The sequence below is a fragment of the Columba livia genome, chromosome 1 (genome assembly GCF_036013475.1).
Source record: "Columba livia isolate bColLiv1 breed racing homer chromosome 1, bColLiv1.pat.W.v2, whole genome shotgun sequence".
Classification (NCBI taxonomy): Eukaryota; Metazoa; Chordata; class Aves; order Columbiformes; family Columbidae; genus Columba; species Columba livia.
This window is the reverse complement of record NC_088602.1, coordinates 162,247,312-162,268,457: the sequence shown is the minus strand read 5'-3', so window position 1 is coordinate 162,268,457 and position 21,146 is coordinate 162,247,312. Positions and strand designations below refer to the sequence as shown.

At 34.7% G+C, this 21,146-nt stretch overlaps 1 protein-coding gene across 6 annotated transcripts in view; it reads right to left on the bottom strand.

Annotated features, from left to right (window-relative positions):
* The window catches only part of LRRIQ1 (leucine rich repeats and IQ motif containing 1), a 110,274-nt gene that overhangs the window by 80,144 nt on the left and 8,984 nt on the right, over positions 1-21,146 (bottom strand). For 4 of the 6 annotated variants that reach the window (XM_021283973.2, XM_065041773.1, XM_065041749.1 and 1 more), the window contains 7 exons: positions 20,387-20,539; positions 19,509-19,659; positions 14,075-14,268; positions 13,195-13,322; positions 5,720-5,793; positions 5,325-5,418; positions 795-971 (listed from right to left, as the gene is read on the bottom strand). In XM_021283973.2, coding sequence (XP_021139648.2) covers positions 795-971; positions 5,325-5,418; positions 5,720-5,793; positions 13,195-13,322; positions 14,075-14,268; positions 19,509-19,659; positions 20,387-20,539 — 971 coding nt within the window. The remainder of the gene's footprint in view (positions 1-794; positions 972-5,324; positions 5,419-5,719; positions 5,794-13,194; positions 13,323-14,074; positions 14,269-19,508; positions 19,660-20,386; positions 20,540-21,146) is intronic. The other 2 variants (XM_065041755.1, XM_065041764.1) reach the window with 1 other exon arrangement.

The window sequence follows — 21,146 nt, the reverse complement described above, 5'->3', positions numbered from 1 at the left end:
GAGCTCTGAGCAACCTAATCTAGTTGACATTGTTCCTGCTCATTGCAGAAGGCTTGGACTAGATGAGCTTTGAAGGTCCCTTCCAACTCAAACTATTCTCTGATTCTATGATTCTATATTGTGACCCTGCTAGGAAATGAAAGGGGTCTAAGAAAGAAGACATGCAATATTACTAAGTGTGAAAACATGAGAAGATTGAGCTATTTAGATATTGCAAAGTCATGAAAAGATAGCAAGTATAAACGATGAGTTACCACTTGCAATGTCTAGGCAGAAGTCACTGGATAACTAACCATGGTAATAATGATAAAGGTAGTAAGTGTGACAAATCAAAGATCTGTAAACAGAGCCATCTGATCCACTACTTTATGAAAAAAGAGGTTAAACCTTTTGCAGTCATTTAGAATGTGAATAATACAGACAAGGAAACAAATCCAGGAAAAAAATAGACCATATTGCATAAATAGTCAAATTATGTTCGATTAAACTAAAGCTGGAAATCATGTTAATATGATTATACCACTTTCAGCATTTAAGCTACTGATCCTGCATACCACGGTATTATGCTGTGTGTGAATTCATTCAAGTATTACTAACTGACAAAATTCAAGGCCCACATGTTTTAATATTTCTGAAATACTCTTTGCACTGAAGTCAATGGTTCTAATATCTTTTTTTAACTTAATACATTTCCAGGCAAAAAGCTAAGTAAAATTCATAAGATCCCAAGAACTACACTAACAATATATGAAAATATATTTCTTAAAGCAATTTATATTCACATAAATACATACCCCAGTTCAGCAGCCTTTTTTTTCAATAGAACATTTTCTTCAATTTGAACTTCACAAAGTTCCAGAAACTTTCTTGATTCTGATCCCTTGGTTCTTTCAGTTGTGGATAAAGCATGACAGTTTAAGATTTCACCATCAAGAAACTGTAAACTAGGAAGGACCTTACACAAAGAAGGCCTTAAAAAGAAAAAGTCATAATTATTTTAATGAAAAAATCCTGATGCTAAAACTCCCATTTTATTGTTGCAATCTTATAACAAGACAGAACATGATTATAGTTCTCTAAGTATCTATATATATTTGATCTTACTCCATATGCTAATATATTAACTAAAACTTTATTCTTAATAAATCACAGAACTTAACAAGATTTCTTAATACTCTGTTGGTATAAAGACCACTGCTGAAATACTGGCTTCAGGGAGGTCAAATACAACATTCTTAGATCACTAGAGCTAGCATTTTACCTACTTAAACAGGAAAATTCGACACACTTGTGCATAGGCACCTGTAATGCATTTGATGAGTAGGCAACAGGGCAAACTAAGTCATAGAATTAAGATACAGCACTGATTTTGTTGACACATTGAAACGTGTATATTTAAAAACTGCACAGAATACTAAACATTGTCAATCTTACTCCCTTTACATTTGCATATACCACGTAGAGAAATATGATATTCAGTATGACTGAAAAAAAATCCACTTTTGAAATATTGAATTTGGGTCAGTGAAAGGGACAATAGTAGAGATGACATTTCCTTGCTATGAAAAGGACAGCTGGGGCCAGTGATGTAAGAAAACATATGTATGAGAAACTTATCTACTGATTTAAAAACCAGTATCAATGGTCTCTATTTTAAGTTATTGTGAAATATAACCTGGTACTGCAACCTTGTTTCACATATTTCTTATACCAGACCAAATTTATTGAATGTTTCAAAACTGCAAAATTATTTAAATCAATAAATCAACATTCAATGTTTTCATTAATTTAGTTTTACGTAACACTTCAGAACTCTTGAAAGAATACTTATTGTAGGCTCTAAGTCCCCTTACTATTAAAAAAGATAATATTGTTTTCAACATTTTAGAACTCCTACTTTTTCCTGTGAAGATAAGGGACTACTACTCAGCTCAGCCAATATACACTAATTTTAAAATCAGAGAAATTTTCTGAGACTGGCTTAGAATTTTCCAAAATGTAGCTCAATAGAATAGTAGTTTTTGCAATTATAAAACTTTCCTCCTCTATTGCCTATTAGTGTAAGAATAACACTGTCTGAAATACAATTGGAATAAAACTATAGGTTTAGACAGAGTCCCTGAACACATAGAGAGAAATTACCAGAAGTGATGTTGAATAGGGATACATTAAAAAAATGCTGTATCAAAATTGATTGATGCTAGAAGTATTGTGTCTTAGAGCTATGGGATCTCAACACTAGTTTTTCCAGCTGGGTTTCTCCTGGTGAAGGGCTGAGTCAATATTTCATTTAGTGAAAACTTCCTGGTGAATATTCTGTCACTTAAGAGGCTCTATTAATCATTACAGCATTGAAACACATTCCCTTAGGAGTGCTCAGACTGATCCTAGGGTTTAATTTTTAAAAAGCAATTTCTTACTACTTCACTTTTGTTGGTGTTATCGCTGGCTGGACATGAAAGTACAAAACTGATTGGGAAATTTTACAACTAATTCCTTTGTTGGTATCAGGGGGTTATGTAAAGTTCACTGGAACATATTGCCTGAAGTTATGGTCAATGCTGTATTCAGCAAATCCATATTTTATAGTATCCTATACTTTAAATCCTTTAGACAAATTAATCTCTTGTCTAATCATAAAAGCTCTATAGGGTCAAGCAATCTAAAGTGTCAGTTCTTACAGTTAAATTGGAATTCAGAAAGCTTTTCCCTTCTAGGTTACAAGTGACATAACAGTTAGTTCTGTAAAATAGTGGGAATTAAAACAATGCAAATGGAAATTTGAAATATTGTCACAGTCACTGAATTTTATGCACAGAATTACCTGCAGGAACCATGAGAGTGCAAAGAAGTCTGTTAATTAAAATAAAAACAACAACAAAACCAACTAAGAATGTATTTGTACAGCTATCTTTTAAACTACTCAAACATTTCCAACTAAAAGTTTCAAATAGTTTTTTTTTTCTTCTGCTGGAATACTAATCAGAAATTAGTACAAAAATCATCTAACAGAAGACATACATGTAAATGTGGGTTTGTTTTTGTTTTTTTTTTTTTTTTCTCTTAACACAAAACATGCTCCAAAACACACACATCCCAACCTCTGCTGTTGTTATATTAGACAATCTAATATAGCAAATGTGAACACAATTTATCTAAACGCATTCTTGTGTAGCATTGCAGTGAAAAGCCCCACCTTTAACTGACATCAAATTATACAAGGAACAGTTTTGGTGATTCTTCAAAATTCTTTCGATTGTTACAGAAATAAACAGCAAAGTAAATATTTGTAAAAGTCATCCTTATATGCTAATATATACAACGACGTAATTAGAGCATCTGCAAAGCAGCAATGGAAGAGCACTTATACTCACTGGTACTAGGAACATATTTCTGTGGTTTAAAAAGAAATTGTTCAGAGGTGGCAAATGAAGAAAAGTTTCTGATCACATGTGGGTTAAAAAATAATAATTTTATAAAGTATAATTTTTCATAGCACTTTCGGTAGAAATGGCCTGAAAACTGTTTCAAATTCCTAAGCTTAAAAAAATATTTTTCTAGTAAAAAATCAGAGTAATCTGTTTTAATTACATCGAAAATGAAAGTCCAACTGTTTTGTCTCATTTCATTTCCTCAGAAATTTTATTATGTCAACACTTTCCTAGATAAATACTTGATTTCCTTAGCTGAAAGAATTGTTATTGATTTAAATTCTTATTGATTAAATGCTTCTTTGTATACTTAATGGAATTATAGTCAGAGCTCACTAAAAGACACCCTGCCATTTCAACACTTGTATTCTGAATTGCATTTCCAACCTGTCATTCTGTTCTTGAAGGCCTGTAGACTAGGAAGTATTAATTCTAAGGAAGATGAAAGAACACTTCACGTTAAATTAAGAGTACTACTATACTTTTGCTGAGCAATTTGCTAAGACAGCTTTAAGTCTTGATGCCATTGGCCCATGTATGGGGTTTCAGACCACAGAAATCTCAAGAAACCAGAAGACATCTACTAAAATACAAAAAAAAAATCTCCAAAAACCCTATCCATGTACAATTTTATTAATATGGCTTACAAATACAATCCTATCACGACTACTCATTTCAGGGATTCTGATGGCTGCATCTCATTTAATGTGTCAAGTTTCCTTTCTACCCTATCCAGTTTTTATATATACACATATAATAGTCTCTAGGACCAGCTCTTTAATTTTATTTCAGATTATTATTTCAGCATTATACATCACTGGAGGGCAAAGAACAGCATTGTTTTTACATCTGTGTATCTTTCATAAACATAAGAACTATCAGTTTTTGATGTAAAGATAAGCAATTCTCAGAACAAGCAAAAAGTCTGAGCTTCAATTCCTAAGGAAAAATCAACCATTCTTTCCAACTTCTTTTTTCTAATTTTCTTCTTCCTTAAAAGATGCTAAGCCCAGGATTCCTCAATATGTTTATTATAGACACCACGCTTTCTCTATCTATGTGCAGTGTAAACCTATGACAGCAGCAGTTAAGCAGTGAATGGATGGCAGTAAATAAGTAAAAAAAAAAAAAAGAACAGCAAAACAGCAGAAAGAGAAACACTCCAACACTCCAAGAAGTTATGTGATAGGCAGTCAGGTAACTGATGGTTCTGAGAAGGGCAAGTAAGCAGTGTAAGAACATTCATAATCAGAGCAGAAATAAAGGTTTTAAACAGTGCAGAGAAAAGAGAAGGAGAAAAAGATTGAGAGAGTGGTCTTCTTTGTGCAGAAGTCTTAGTGACATGTAAAATAGGGTAATAATGGTTAGTGAAAACTTCAGTCAGAAAGTTAAAGTTACTAAAGGTGGTGAACTTGTCAGTAAAGGGAGCAAACAGCATTCATGCAGAAAATGATGTTGTGATCATTGTACAAAGAAGTAGTTACAAATAAGCAGCACAAAGCAAGCCTGTATCATTCCTGTAATTTTTGCATTTGCCTAAAGAAAGAAAAATACTCGTTTAACAGTTAAACGGCATAGAGGGACAGCTGTTGAGTTTTAGCACAAACTGCTTCTAAAGGTTCAAAGTGCTAGGTCAAACATCAAGATTTTTGTTTAAATAAAACTACAAACTGGAATTCTCAGAAAATAAAGATCACATAATTGAATTTTGTTATTTTCATACAATCATCTTCCAATTTGTGGTAGTGTTCATACTTACCTAATTTCTGCTATATAACTAATGTATGTACACCAAGTTTTTGGCTGACTTTGACTGATGAGCAATATGCGTATACATCAACTTTTTAGCTGATTTTGGTTTTTTTGATTCAGCAAATTAATTTATTTTCTTACCTCCAATTCCTTTCTTGGAGAAGAGGATTTCCACTGAGTGACAACTCCTTTAGTTTATGGCAGCCACTTAACCATGTAATAGCACCTTTAAGGTCTGTATTGTAGTAGGAAAGAAAATTAAATATAAATTTGAATGCAGAACCATATTATTTCTCATAAAATCTTACATCAAAGTAAAATGTACCGAAATAATGAAATACTACAAGCAATTCTGCTACCTATACATACACTATAGTTATAATTAGTATCTATAACACCCATATTTGGAAAACATTTAAGTTTTCTCTGTAAGTGTCTCCTATAAATAAATGGGAACAATCAAAACCAAATAAGTTTATAATTTAATGAAGAAGCATTTGTTTGGATGAGGTTTTATGTATTTTTATACAACTCACCTGACAAGCAGTTATTTTTGATATCCAGTTTTTCCAAAGATACAAATGAATTTAATGGCACAAGCTCAGTTAATCTAAGAGCAAAAAATAAAGGGTTTTTTTTTTTAAATTACATAAAACAGCAGTTCATGAACAGTAGGGCACTAGAATCTTTTACAGGTATGACAATTTCCTTATTTACATAAGAAAATACTCATTTAGCTATCCAAGGTGCTAGAACTAATTACTGAACTTTTAACTTGAAAGTAAGTCTTTTCAGTAGCTCAAGTTTTAGTATTTACTTATTAATGTTTTGTCTTATCTGGTAAATACTTCATTCCGTTTCTTGCATTTAGCGCTGAGGCTTTGAAGTCTTGTAAAATTTACACAACTCAAGCAGCTTTTCTTTAGGCACCATACGTAAGGCCCTGATTTTGAAGAAGAAATAAAACTTGTTTTTCCTCTTTCCTCTTCATTTCTCATTGCTCAAACTTCTTGTCAGTTTGTTTCTCTTTTCCTCTCAGCACATTACTTCCTAGATCCTTAAACTAACATAATAATCACAGTTGTATTTCTTAACAGGTCAAGGCTGCACTGTCCTGCAATATATATTCAGTGCTTCCTCTGTCTTGCTGCTTCTGAGAGACAGTGTTGAATAGGTGCCTATTATACAGACAGTTATGGAAATGCTCTGCTTGCATATCAGAGCTTTTCTTGTGCAATGAAGCAGGAAAGCAGCAATAAAGCCATGACAAAATTCTTATTTGTAGTATTGAAGAGGAAATGTAAGGAAATGGTGCTGACATTCATTTGTACAAAGGTTTTTGGACTATAAGATGTATATTATCACCACTACAAAAACATTAGTGTGCAGTGTTATTCAAGTTTCTTTACTTACAAGCTTGCATTAGTGCAACTAATAATGAATGTTGGATGGTTTGGTCAGTTGTCAGGCTATTTCAAAATATTACTTTTTCAGATTGTTTTATGTTAAATATGAAAGAGGGAGGAAAAATTAAAATAAAGATCAAAAATAGTCTTCAAATAAAATTAAAACGTTTCTGTACAAGCACATATTAAAACAACTATACCTTTTGTAAAAAGAAATCCATGGGTGGGTAACTTGTTTCATCCCTGTAAGGACAAGGCCTAAGCACAATAAGAGAACAGTAGCACCAATGGAAATGTGCGTGGTCATTTTGTGACTGCTAATTTTCATGGAAAGCAGCATTTTCTGAGGGTTATAGTCCCTTTGAAAGCTATATATCAGAATTCTTATGGCCAGAAACATGACTATGCAAAAAACCAACACCCACCCACTCCAAAAACTTACAACTGGTCAGAGACAAAAATGCTTATTTGTTGCTATAAGGTATGACTTTGTTATGTTTCCAGCACAGGTATTACAACTGAAAGACAGAGCTGGATTTAACTCTGGTACCCAAATTCTGGACCAAATGTTGGTTGCAGAATCTTTTATCTTGTTGAAAGTTTGACCACATGCAAACCAGAAAAAAAACACTACTGCCAGCAATAAAACAAACAAAAAATCAACCAAACAACAACAACAACAAAAAAACAACCAAAAAAACAACAAACCACACCACATTTCCATGTTCCGTTGACAAGTATTTCTGTATGTCAACATAACATTCTACTAGTAAATTCAGATAAATGGATCATAGAATGGTTTGGGTTGGAAAGGACCTTAAAGACCATCTAGTTCCAACCCCTCTGCCACGGGCAGGGACACCTTCCACTAGCCCAGGTTGCTCAAAACCCTGTCCAGCCTGGCCCTGAACACTTCCAGGGATGGGGTATCCACAGCTTCTCTGGGCAACCCATTCCAGTGCTTCACCATCTTCATGGTAAAGAATTTCTTCCTCATATCTAATCTAAATCTACCCTCTTTCAGTTCAAAGCCATTAACCCCTGTCCTCTTGTAAGAAGACCCTCTCCAGCTGTCTTGTAGGTCCACTTTAGGTAATGGAAATTTGCTATAAGGTGTCCCCTGAGCATTCTCTTCTCCAGGCTGAACAGCCCCAACTCTCTCAGCCTGTCTTCACAGGAGAGGAGCTCCAGCCCTCTGATCATCTTTATGGCCCTTCTCTGGACTCACTCCAATAGGTCCATGTCTTTCTTATGCTGAGGGCCCTAGAGCTGAATGCAGTACTCAGGTGGGATCTCAAGAGAGTGGAGTAGAGGGGGTCGATCACCTCCCTTGACCTACTGGCCAAGCTTTTTTTGATGCATCCCAGGATATTATGGCTTTCTTCCTGGGCTGCAAGCACACATTGCTGGGTCACGTTGATCTTCTCATCAATCAACACCCACAAGTCCTTCTCCACAGGGCTGCTCTCAGCTGCTCTCAATCCATTCTCCACCCAGACCGTATTTGTGCTTGAGACTGTCCTGACCCAGGTGCAGGACTCTGCACTTGACCTCATTGAACTTCATGAGGTTCACATGGGCCCTCCTCTTGAGGCAGTCAAGGCCCCCTAGATGGCATTCCTTCCCTTTAGTGTGTTGACCACACCACACATCTTGGTGTTGCTGGCAAACTTGCTGAGGGTGCACTCAATCCCACTGTCCATGTCTCTGACAAAGATGTTAAACAGCACCAGCCCAATATTGACCCCTGAGGAACACCACTTGTCACTGATCTCCACATAAACATCAAGCCATTGATCTGAACTCTTTGAATGTGACCATCCAGCCAATTTCTTATCCACTAAGTGGTCCAGCCAAAGCCATATCTCTCCAATTTAGAGACAAGGATATCATGTCAATAGCATGTCAAACAGTTTGCACAAGTCAGGGTATAAAGTAAATTGAGCTTGTGTCACTATACCTCCGTTTCTTTCGCAAGTCATATAGTAAAGTTGTCCTGGTTCTAGTCCTATATAATTCTGTTACCTCCCTTGCAGTTTTCCATGGAACCAAATAAATATGAAGAAGTATTACAACTAAAATGGATTAAGCCCTGTATGTAGATCTGTACATAGTACTACAAATACCAGCATTTTAGGTTTTCCTGGCCAGTCACAGTACATAAATATATTTAATATTTGTAACAAATATTATCATAGATATTAGTGGCTAACACTATGACTGCAAAGACTGAAAAACCATGATTCAGATTATAGATTCACATATTCAGAAATATCCAAGAAAATAAATGTTGTACTTTGCATAACGGATGAAAGATAATGCAGTTCTCTAGATCTTTATCAGTATATGCTGTGGTGAATTAGAAATTGTCTACAGGACTATTCTTGTTTGCTGTTGGCATTATGAGAGTTAAAATGTTTCCCCGTCATTCTATAGCTTTCCCTTTACTGACATTCTTTGTTAATTTTTTTCCTAAGAAAATTCAAACCAGAAAAACAAAGGACATTACTGAAAACTTAATACTACTTGACCTTGTCACATTAGCCCTGGGCATAAGAGAGATATAAATTACAAAGAAGACACAAAAGTAAAAGATATTCACAAAAAAGCAAGCTATAGCTTCCTCTTTCTGTTCCCATTTAAAGCTGTAGCAGAACAGGACACAGATAATCACAGAAACTCTATGTCAGAAAACAAGATTTAAGAGACTGGAATAGTTGCAAGTATGCATCAGAGAAAATTAAGATTGCTTTTCCAAACATGAACAGCAGTTACTGCTTGGGACAGTCCAAATCCTGCTGGGCTTCTGCTTTTCTCCAGAAAAATAATCATTGATGTTAATGAGAGGTTAGTAAAATAATTGAGAGGAGGGTAAAGTACTTGAAAATAAATTTATATTAATCTACATCTTTAAGTGATGCCTATATTTCTTTTTCCTTCTTTGAACATAAAAAATGTTAGTTTGCAACATCCACCTTATTTCTAAGTAGTAATTAAATAGAATGTAGGAAATCTGTCAGTCACTTGTTTCTTGATTACTCTAGTAGGCAGAACTTCAACAGTATTGTCCATGGTATCACATACTTAGAGAAAAACTTATCACCAGCAAGGAATTACTGGAAGCGATCAAAAAAATCTAGACCGGTAAGGATGGGGAAACCCACTATACATAAGCATAGCTTTTTCATGACCAACATATTTGAACATCCAATGACATTTAGATTTAATATGATATCTCTGGAAAAGTGGTCAAATTCTCAAAATGTGATGGCTTACAGTGACAGTGAGTTCAACTCTTATATCTGACAAATACAGTTAAAAACACAGATATCATATATATACATGTAAGTAGGGAGGACAATACGTTCTACAAAAGAATTGAGCTGATTTTCAGCATTCCTATTGTAAGCCTTTTAGGAATAGTATGCATCTAGTTGCAAAAACATGGGAGGAACATGTTCATAAAGAACTTGACCCTGGCCAAAGTAGCTTCCCCCCAAAAAAAAAATTTTTGCAAATGATTGCATTTTTTTTAAATATTACATTTTTATCTATCACACTTAGGTTATCTTAATGAAAAACAAGAGATAGCAAAACAAGAACTTTGCCATTAATGCCATATTAAACCAGAAATTTTAAAAGGGATATATTTGTCTATTTTGAAGTTGCAAAAAAAAAAGTAATGGCTGCCTGAAGAGCAGATTGATTTAGTGTTTCATTGTAAAACTTTAAATGAAAACGACATTAACAAGTAAGTTACATAGTGAAGTCAGATTACATGTAAATATAAATACCACACGAACTCTTAACACAGATTAATTATGTATTAATTTTATTCCCAGGGGCAAGATTTTTTCTCTCCACCTAAATCTTTATCCAAAACAGAAGAAAAAAGAAAATGTGCCTTTTTTTTTTAAACTAAATCAACAGTTGTGTTCTCCATTTGCTATAAAACAGAGCACAGATCTTCATAGTCCCAGATCTGCAGTAACCAAATCAAGAGGATATTCATCATTGGCTTGGGTCAATTGCACATTGACCAAGTGTAGCTTTGTATGTGAAAGCCACAATAAAACACTTAATAAAAGCAGTAGTGGTGAAATAGCTGTCGTTTTTATACTGAAGGAGTTAATCACTACGTGTTATATTATAATTCATTGTTGCTAGATTGTAGCTTTTAAAAAAATAAGTTTTTGAGTTTTATCTCCAGCAATTTCTGATTTATGACACAGACAAAGCATGCCAGGAATAAAAAAAAACCCTGTGAAATTGTGTAAGAATTTTCACAGTACTTCACTTTTAGAAAGAATACAGGTTCACAGCATTACCATTATACGGGCTTCCTGCAATCAGTAAAAAGGAAATGGCACTCAGTGCACACTTGAAAAAAATTCACAAAATTGCACTAGCTGTAGGATAAAAGTAAAGAAACAGCTTTTCTTTCAACAGCTTACTCCATTACATTCACCGTTTCTATAGAACATCAAGTTACTTATGCTACAGCACACACATATGGAGCTGCTTATAAGTGTACGTAAAGTAAGTGTAACAGAGCAGGCTACTGAAATGCCAGGAATTTTGAGGCTTTTAATATGCATTTAAGACTATCTTGTCCTGTTTGTCACAAAGATGTGAGATCAGCTACAGATACATCAAGGAAAGAGAGGGAATTGTTTGGAGAGGAGGAATGTGTTTATTTTCAGCACATCCAGTTTGCTGACACAAAAACACGAGCTTTATCACAGTCCAGCAGAAGAAACTCAGTGGACCAAACAGTCCATCTCAGCCTGGCCACTCGAAAACCAGAAGAAGCACTATAATGGACATTAAAAACTGTAGGATCATGGGACAGGCAAGTGATACAAGGTACATCTACATGGCCAGTCCTAGATCCGACCTAGATCCAGAGGCTGCATTCAAGCTATGCCTGAGACCATGCTCCTAATTTTGTTTTCTTCCTAAGAGGCACGTGAGACCTTCAAGCTGCTCTGCAAACTTTGTATTACACACAGCATAGCTACACCTTCATGTTAACAAAAAAACAAACCAGAGGGAGAGGAGGAAACTACAATAAGGTTGAGTTGCATTACTGCATGTTCCACAAAAAGATGCATAAAACAAGGAAAAAAAAAGTTAAGAACATAAATTAAATCTACAGGTGTGATTCAGAACCTAACACTTAACAAATAATGCTCTCGTTAATCACAGGCAGGAAGTACCTTCTCCAAACTCCAGAAGAATCAATAAAAGAACAACAACAACAACAACAACAAAAAAAACAACCTAAAAGCCCGGCAACGTGAAGATTAGATTCTGTAAATATAGCCAGGTGTTATATTTACATCCAAGAGTTTACATGCATACTACTTCATTGGAGATTATATGAAAACAATCTCAAAAGTTAAAAATATAAATTGTATATACTTAAATAATATTAATTTTCTATGAAGGACATTCCTTATAATATTAATAGCAGGACTCAGTCTTATGGATCTTACAGATCTTTTCTCCCACAGGCTCCCAGCTACAGCTGACTCTGCTGAACTGAATGTCACATAAGATGGGATTAATCTCTTCAAATGAAGACACCTACATGTGTGCTGGTCATTTTGACCCTGTTAATAGTCAATGAAGATGAACAGGCACTTGTAGGCTACGATTAGACTCAAAGCAAACAGCTAAAAATGGCAGATGAATCACACGCTAAAAGCATCTCCTCTTCACTAACAGGAGTGTTAAGTGATTAGTTCAGTGTGTTTATTCTGTATATTGTCTGTAACAGAGTATATTCCATTAGTTTAGCTGAGATCAATCTTGTTCAGAGCAAAATGGTCACAGGATAGAAAAAGAATTTATTTTTCTTACTTTAAAATTAATTTTACCACTAACACATTGTAAATCGTAACAATTCTTCCTTATTTTTCTGCATAATATAAATTGAGAAAAAGGAGAGAGGAAATAAAAATTTTCATTCCTGAGTATCTGGTCATTCTAACTCTATAGATGTAAAGATTAGCTTAGAAAATGAACAGAAAGCTAATTATGGAGTACTTGAGCGATGATCTAGTTTTATGCTACTTGTCTTGATCCTTCTGTTTTATTTTATACCTTTCAAACTGAATGATAAGAGTGAAAAATTCAAGCAAATATGCTTGTTTTGGAGGACATTAATATATGTATGTAAAAGAAAACCCCAACATTCTCATTTGTCCTTTTTAACTCTAATAGTTGCACTTAATATAGCCTTCAAAGTCTGTTTTGAATAAGCTAGCTGTGAAATATGAAATTTGACAGACATACTCTAGAAGCAATTGTTAAAGAAAGGAAAAAAAAGAAACACCATGGTTTTAATAATGCCACAATTCTCAAAAATTATTTTCATATACCATCTAATAGAAAAAAATCACTTTTCATAGTAAATGCTGTTTCAAACTTTCTTAGCTAAAGGTAGCCAATATCATCACTTGTCAACCACATATTTTCAAAGAATATCTGGAGAACACAGTGATATTTAAACCATACTGAGAATTATAGTTTTCAGATAAATGTTACGTTAGTAAATTCCTCTATATCAGTTTTTAAGTGGAAAAATGTTTCCTGCTTACCTATTTTGAGACAGCAAAAGAATCTGCAATAGAGGCAACCAATACAAAGAAAGCATTCTCAAAGTAGAAATGCTATTGTCATGTAAATATAGTTCTCTTACGAGAACATGATTTTCCAGTCTTGGAAACTAAATAGAAAAGAGATGGTTATTTAAAATTAATATAAATTAAAGAAATAACAATGGAATGCTTTTCATAAATCAAAACCCACATTTTGGGTATATATACAATTTCCTTATTTTGTAGGTACCCATTGCCGCACATAATTTCTACATATCAGGTGGTATTTTTTAATGTATTCTACCTAGTCTGAATAGTCAATATAAATTAAAAAAAAAAAGTCAAGAGCCCAAGAGTCACAGTCTTACTATTTTATTCATGCAGTTATTTGCTGCTTATTGACAATGGTTTTCCTCTCTCAGACTCATTAGAGAATCATTATCAGTAACTGTACACTGAGTGTACAGTTAGTAAACTACATTTCCATTTTAAATGCTGCAGCACAAACTTCAGCTTTTGGAGGATCAGCATACATTCAGATCAGTTTGAAGTATTACGTATACATATTGATAATAATATATTGTTACCTTTTAAACAAAGAATCAGCATCACGTAATATAAAATGTAAACTAAATGCTATAAGCAAAGGAAGGAAATATAATAACTAAGGGGACAATTTTTCAAGGACTTAGGAGCAATAAAATACTTAACCACTAGCCATTTATAACTTGGAAAAATCTCCCTCTAACAGGGCAAAAAAAAGCCAACCTAAAAGCCTGAAACATTCCACATCATACAAATAGCACGTGATCAGCATTCTGAAAAATATGACTGTTAACAAAGGTGTTTGCGTGACAGCCACTGAATTCAAAGCTTTTACCTCCTGGAGGTTATTGCCTTGCAACTTCAGAATTTGAAGTAGGCCGCAATTCTCAATGCCTTCAACTTGTGTGAGATGATTAAAAGAGCAGTCTAGGTGAATGAGAGTAGGTGCTTCACAAAGACCTTTTGTGCTGATTAACTGATTATGGTCCACAATTAATTGCTGAAGATTTTTCAATGATGCCAGACCACCTGAAAATTAAAAATTTTAGCTGAATTAAGCCATAATGAAATAAACCCCTGTTGGTTTTCAAGTACTAAGAAAACTCTGGACTCTCAATATATTTATACTGTCTATAGCAGCAATTAATATTAGTCCTGTATAACCATTAGCCATATACTAGCCATAATAACAATTCATAACCCCTTTAGCACTTCTGTTGGAACGGAACATTCTTGTAGTGATAAACTAACCATGCTTCAAGCAATTCATAGCTGTTACTCAGAACCCACGGGCTCTGTGAAATGCTAACAGCCTAACAGCCCTCTTAAAATCATCCGTCAGAATGGAAACAATATTTATGCTTAGAAGTTAATTTTCATTATTTCATTATTAAAAGTTTTTTCTCAAGTTATCAGCAAGGTGAGAACAAATTGTGTTAAAACTTAGACTAGCACCACCTCTATTATTTGAGTGTATCTTGTTTAGCAAATTATGTCATAAAATATTTTTAATGAAGAAATTTGGACAGAAAATTTAGTGCCTTTAAGTATAAAGCTATACTTCTAGAGACATTACACTCTTAAACTTACTCCTGCCAGCTAGTGTAAAGAGCAATAAAGTGTGCAATGTCTACACCAAAAAGATGCACAGGAAAAAGTTCCTGTCAACATCTGTTTCTTTCACAGAATTTTTCCCAAATCATCCTCTGACAATGGCAAAAATCACACTGCCTTTCCATGGTCTTACACATGCTAGATGTCCTGCAATGTCACTGATGCCTCTCACTTGCTACAGGTACAAGAAGCTTTTTCTGCATCTCTGTAGTAAAACTGTTTCAAAGAGACATCCCTTACAAAATATATCTAAAATAAGGAATTTCTGGATTTACTTTTTTCACGTACTCTTCACAGGATTATTTGAGGTAATCCTTTGTCTCATCTGTATGTCACCCAAAACTTCCCAGGTTCCCAAAAGGAATTTGGGCCAGCTTTACAGAGCTGAATGTTTTTGTGATTGTCCTCTGAGAATAAACTGGATTATGAGACCAGAGACCAGTTTGCAACATAAATTATTGAGAATACAGAGGAGGACTAAAAAAGAATGATAAAAAGAAAACAGACGTAAAAACTTAAATGACAAAACTAGCATTTAAAACTACAAAACTAGCCAAAACTACATTAATAAAATAAAATAAAATAAAATATAGGTCTTTAAATCACAGTAATTTGAAAATGGAAAGCATGTAGTGGAAGTAACACAATTGCCTGATATTAAAGAGATAACATCCTAAATCTAAAACAAATGTTCCATACTGTAACTTCAAAACTGTGCTTTAGAAAATATACAAATCTTTAACTATTCTGAAAGAATTTCAAACATGTCCATGACATACTATCCCCACAGCAAGATTCTGGTCTGTATTTTCTTTTACGCTTGGATAAAAATAAAAAAGGAACCAGCACCATCTAGTGGTCTTAAACCAATTTTGTTGAAGACAGTGTTAACAGCTTCTGAGACTTCCTCACAAGAGCAGACCTTATTCTCCACTCTTAAGTTATCAGCATAGCTATACTGGAAACTTTAACAGCACTGAATTAGTCTGGAGTGGAACAGAGCGGAGAGACTGCACACACAGTAAGAAGAGACAAGCAGTTAATAGAGGTTCTGGAAACTTCCTATTCTGCTTGCTGCACAAAGCACCTTTTTTACATCTCCCTCTCCTCATCTGTCTTGTTTAATTAGACCAAGTGTCATTTGGAACAGACGTACCAAGGCTACATACAATGGGATCACAATCCATTCTGGAACTATCAAATGCAGCCCAACAGAAACTCAAGACCAAGCAATGTAATACAAACAGATGGTATTTTAATGTTTCTTCTCCACACATGCAAAATTAAAAATAAGCATGAAAGTATTCTGCACATTTCCAGAAGATATCGTCTGTTTTACGTATGATGCAAACAACAACAGTTATAGCACTGTATGGGCAAATGCATTCTGTTTAAAGACACGATTTCAGCAATATTTGTGGAAAAACTTTATATAAGTAGCTCTTAGCAATTTGCAAACTGCAGCTGGAGTCTTTCAGCAAGGGACTCTCTCTTAGCTATCAGTGAAGTCCCGAAGTAAATTCTGCATGTGACAAGAGGAGTTAAAGCTGATGACAGTGAGCATGAAGATGAAAAAACACATAAAAAAAAAAAAAACAAACAAACCACACCAAAACCAGAAAGGTATCTGCGAAAAAAAAAAAAACAACCTCTGCGTGCTTTCTTAAAAAGAGTAGGTCCAAAGAAGCATTGATGACTATCCACAGTTCTGCATTGCTATTTGTAGCACTGCCAGGATTTTAGCAAACATACTATGGCAATTTAGACACCCTATGAAAGTAGAGTCTATGACTCCAGTCAAAATGCTACTTTTTGTTTAAGAAAATTTTTCAGTAAGAGTTGATCTTTCAAATACAAACATATGCACTGAACTTCAGTGTATTCCTGACAAAATTACTTAATTTGTGATCATGCATTCTTAAGTGGAAAAGCATACCTGAGACACATTTCTCATACTTCTAATGTTATTTTTAAGGGTTTTCTGGCAACTCTAATTTCTTCCCCTTTGAATGATATATTTCAATGAGAGGGGAAAAAAAGAAAAATAAATCATAGTATAGTTGAAGTTTCCTACAATGTTATTAAAGCAGAAGTACTACAAAGACAAATAAGCCTTACTTCTTAGCAAAAAGCCCCCAGCCTTTGTTAAAGCTGAATGAACAGAGAACATTGAATGGTACTGCAGCTTCCAGAATTGCTAAGGCACCTCCTGCAAGATTTACAGATGGGAGGGATATAATAACTTCTTAAAACCCGCAAATCCATTTTTGTGTATTTATGTGACTACTTACAGCCAATATGTTATTGTACGAAACAAATCTTTTAATATGCATTTGTTTTAACTGGACATCCTCAAAGCAATTCTGGAGTGGAGAAAGATTCTAAGCTGCTTTTTGTGAACATTTATTTACCCACTCAAATACACTAGAGACTCAGTAAACATAGCAGCACACTGCACAAAACAGAAAGTACAAGATTTTACTTCACTTGGCCTGTATGAAGACACTACATTCCACACAGAAGCCACATTCCTAAATGTCATCCACTAATCCTGTGTCATTCTTACAGTAATCTTGCAGACGTTTTTATCAAATGAGATAAATCTGAATATGAATCTTATGCAGCATTACTGGTCACACACATATATAGATGAAACTTCTTTAACCAGTTTATTTTGTTGTTTCTCACTAGGGTACTGATATGCTTTTACAGTAAACATTGATATTCCAGCACGTCGTTTATTCCTCTATTTGCAGGTATTATAAACTCTGTTCACAAATGCTAACATTCCAAATTTGAAAAAAAATATTAAATATATCAACATTAAACCCCCTAACTACAGGTTTTTTTAAGCTTTCCTATTTCCTGTTTGCTATGCCTTGTTATTTATCATGAAATTCCATTATCCATGTTCATACTGTTTCAGTGATCTTTTTTGTTTTTCCCCCCAGTGGAAATCATTTCTTCATATAAATGTCTTATGTTAATGTATTCCATCTACAGCTTAATAATTGTTTTATATTATTTTCCTGCCATACAGCAGGAAAATAATATATGTCCAAATACTTTAAAGAAAATCAAGTCTAAATCAAGATAAATAAAATCAAAATCTCCTTATCTCCTTTCCATTCCCAGCTCTTCAGTCTTTCCAAGTAACATCTTTAAATTTAGCATAGACGAAGAATACAACTAGCAATTCACCTTTTCAGGTTTCGTGTTTCAATTTATACAAAATTTCTTTACTTCATCACCAGCAGCTTTTTTTCTTGACCGTAAGATTTTATTTCAATGGACCAATCTCTGAAGATTCATCTCTGTTAAGACTATAATATTGAAATGGTAGTCATTTGTATTTTGGTGGCCTTTACAAATTTCACAGTATGTCATGAACCAAAACCCAAGTCCCTAGGCCTAGAGTATAGGGAGGTTGTTAAATCTAGTTCTTTTCTATCTGCTGTGCTGCCTTCTTGAAGGAAATTTACTGCTTTCAAGCCTTGAGAGCTGTCTTTCAAGTAATGATCTGGCAATTTACTACTACCTTTTATCAACTGTTAACAATGTTTTTGAGGGACCACTAATGGTCTTCCCTCTGTGACATCATTCTAAAACTTGCTTCTCCAGCTGTTTTCACTGCACTAACACTTTCCTGACCTTTGTCAGTAGAAAAGGCTCTGGGTACCGATTACATCTATACCAAATCTACATAATACAAGACTCACAATGCAAAATTTTTGGCTTGTCAGAAGCTGAGGCACAATCTGTACCACTTAGGCACTTTACAGTCTGACTGGCCATACAAGCGGGGAGGCAAACACTTATTCACTACATGAAAAATTCCTGGCTGGCTAACATAAAAAAATCTCCTGGCAGAAAGATTTCATGTATTGATGCATCTGTTGAGTGTTTTGGGTGCATGTAAATTCTAGCTAGTGGACTGCATGCTAAAGGTGCAACTGTTGCCTGCCAGCTGTTGGACCTAACAAACAGAACAAACTGCCTTTGTATGATAAATATAACAGGGCTTGGCACACCTTCTGTGCCTAAATGATTTGCATGATTTTATCTTAGACTCATTCTTTTTTTTCCAGCTCTGGGGCAAAGAGCAGCAATGAAGAGCCAGACTGGGAGGGAAATATAGAACAATAGTTTGGAGTCAGAATGGGGTAGCATTTTAGCAGAAAGAGAGGCTGTGGTCCAGTGTTAGCATGGTTCAGCGACTCAGGCAGATAATAGGATTTCTTTATAACTATTTATTGTGTCAGTCAGGAACACATCGGAATTCTCTGCAGTTACAAGCCTAGACTTTATATTATTTGCTTCTGTAGATAAACTGAACTCAGGCTACTCACATATTCCAACTGAGTTAGTGCAGGTAACATTAGGGGCCCTTCTAGAAAGATTTTTAGTCATCTGGCTGATAATAGTTATAGGACCTGGTAGATGGAACACACAGCAGTAGCTAAGCCATACTACAAATAAATGTGAAGTTGAGTACGTGAGTAGCTTTAAAATGCAGGTCTGTTCTAAGTCCATTTCCTCATTCTCCTTGGGCTTAGCAGCTAGCTGGCCCTGAATCCAAGGGACGTATAATTCTGAATATAAACAGCACAAATACTGTAATAAAAATTGGAATAATTTTTCATTAATTTTCTTACCAATTCGAGTGATTCTGTTGTAGGAAAGTTCAAGATTTTGGAGATTTATGCAGCCATCTATGCCACAAACTGATGAAAGATGGTTCTTATTCAGAATCAGAATACAGAGATTTTCTAGATTTTCACAGTCAATTGTCTGAATGTTGTTTTCCTGCAATAAAGGAAAAAATAGAATATTAAATAGCATCTGAAGTGAAATAGCAGAATTAAGTGTAAAATTATGGTAGATTGTCACCATTGCTTATTTTCATCCCAAACTTCTAGCTAGGACTAAGGGCATCTCTATTTTTTCCATTAAGAAAATAAATTTATGTGTCATAGAAACTGCCTTTTGTGTCCTGCTGGGATAGAATAAAATGTATTTCAAACTTAATTCTGGCTTTGAAGAAGCCCAGTAGTTGAAACAAAGAGTATAAGGAGAATATAAGGTCTTTAAGAGAGTGGTCTTTTCCCTACATGCTTTCCTAGCTTTCCAAATCCTGGGAGACAAATAAAAACTGCATAGAAACCATCATATTAATTATATACTAATGAAGACAGCTATGACTTTGCCAGACATTTTACTAATAGTGAAAATCTGCATTTAGAGGTATTTTAGTCACAAACAGTAACACTGTTCTCAGATAATGTTCTTCCCCCAAGAGATGTTGCTCTTTTAACATCCCCCTCCCCTGGCCATTTTACTAACACTTCCTCAGAGTTTTATTTCACTATTTGTTGCCCTTGCCATTTTCTTCTGTTTTTTACCTGCAGATGCTCAAATAAACAAAAATTAAATTCCCTGCTTCTGTAACAAACCGATTAAACCAAAGTGTCTAATTTCTATTCCAGAATTAAAATGCTCACTAGATTTAGGTAGAATCAAATGTGCTTGGTACCTCCACATTTATATACTTTAGGTCTTTGCAGCTACTTAGTCCTTCCAACGCAACTAGTCCACAGCGCCTCAGAGTCAAAACTTGAAGATTTGGGCACTCTGATAATGTTGAGAGGCTACAGGCTGGCAAATCTTCAAGTGTGAGTATTGTGACCTGAACAGACAGAAGATTAACACTAAGCAAAGCAGTTAATAGTGTGAATTGTTTCCCGCCACACTGTCATAAGTGAAAAGTGAGTGTGCAAAACCAGCCAAAAATAGTTCAGATTAAAAGTGTATGCAGTCTAGTGTGTCATCTCAGGGTGGACACCAAGATGAGAGCACAGAACAAGCATACAGTGATAATTCAGTACGTGGTAAGATAAGTAAGTGTTGGGAACCAAGAGACGTTCTTTATGGCAAAATACCATTTATAAGCTGATCAGCAATGTCTTGCTTCTGGAAGAGATTAGTCTTCTCAAAACTCTGAAGGGGTTATATGAGCAGGTGCTGAAATGCAGACCTTCATCCAGAGGCAAACCATGCTCATTTAGCAGAAAATAGGGGCTAGGAGCTCCTGCCTTTTACAGATTTAAGACGTTAACAATAATCTAAAGACCAATACCACACTAGTCTGCACTACAATGCTCACAGAAATTAAAAAATAATTCTCATCGCCCTGATTCCATATTTGTATGGAGGAACTCTCACTGAGATCTTCGAAAACAGCATTTTATTGACATATTAAAAAAAAAAAAAATAAAAGAAAAAAGATGGTATGG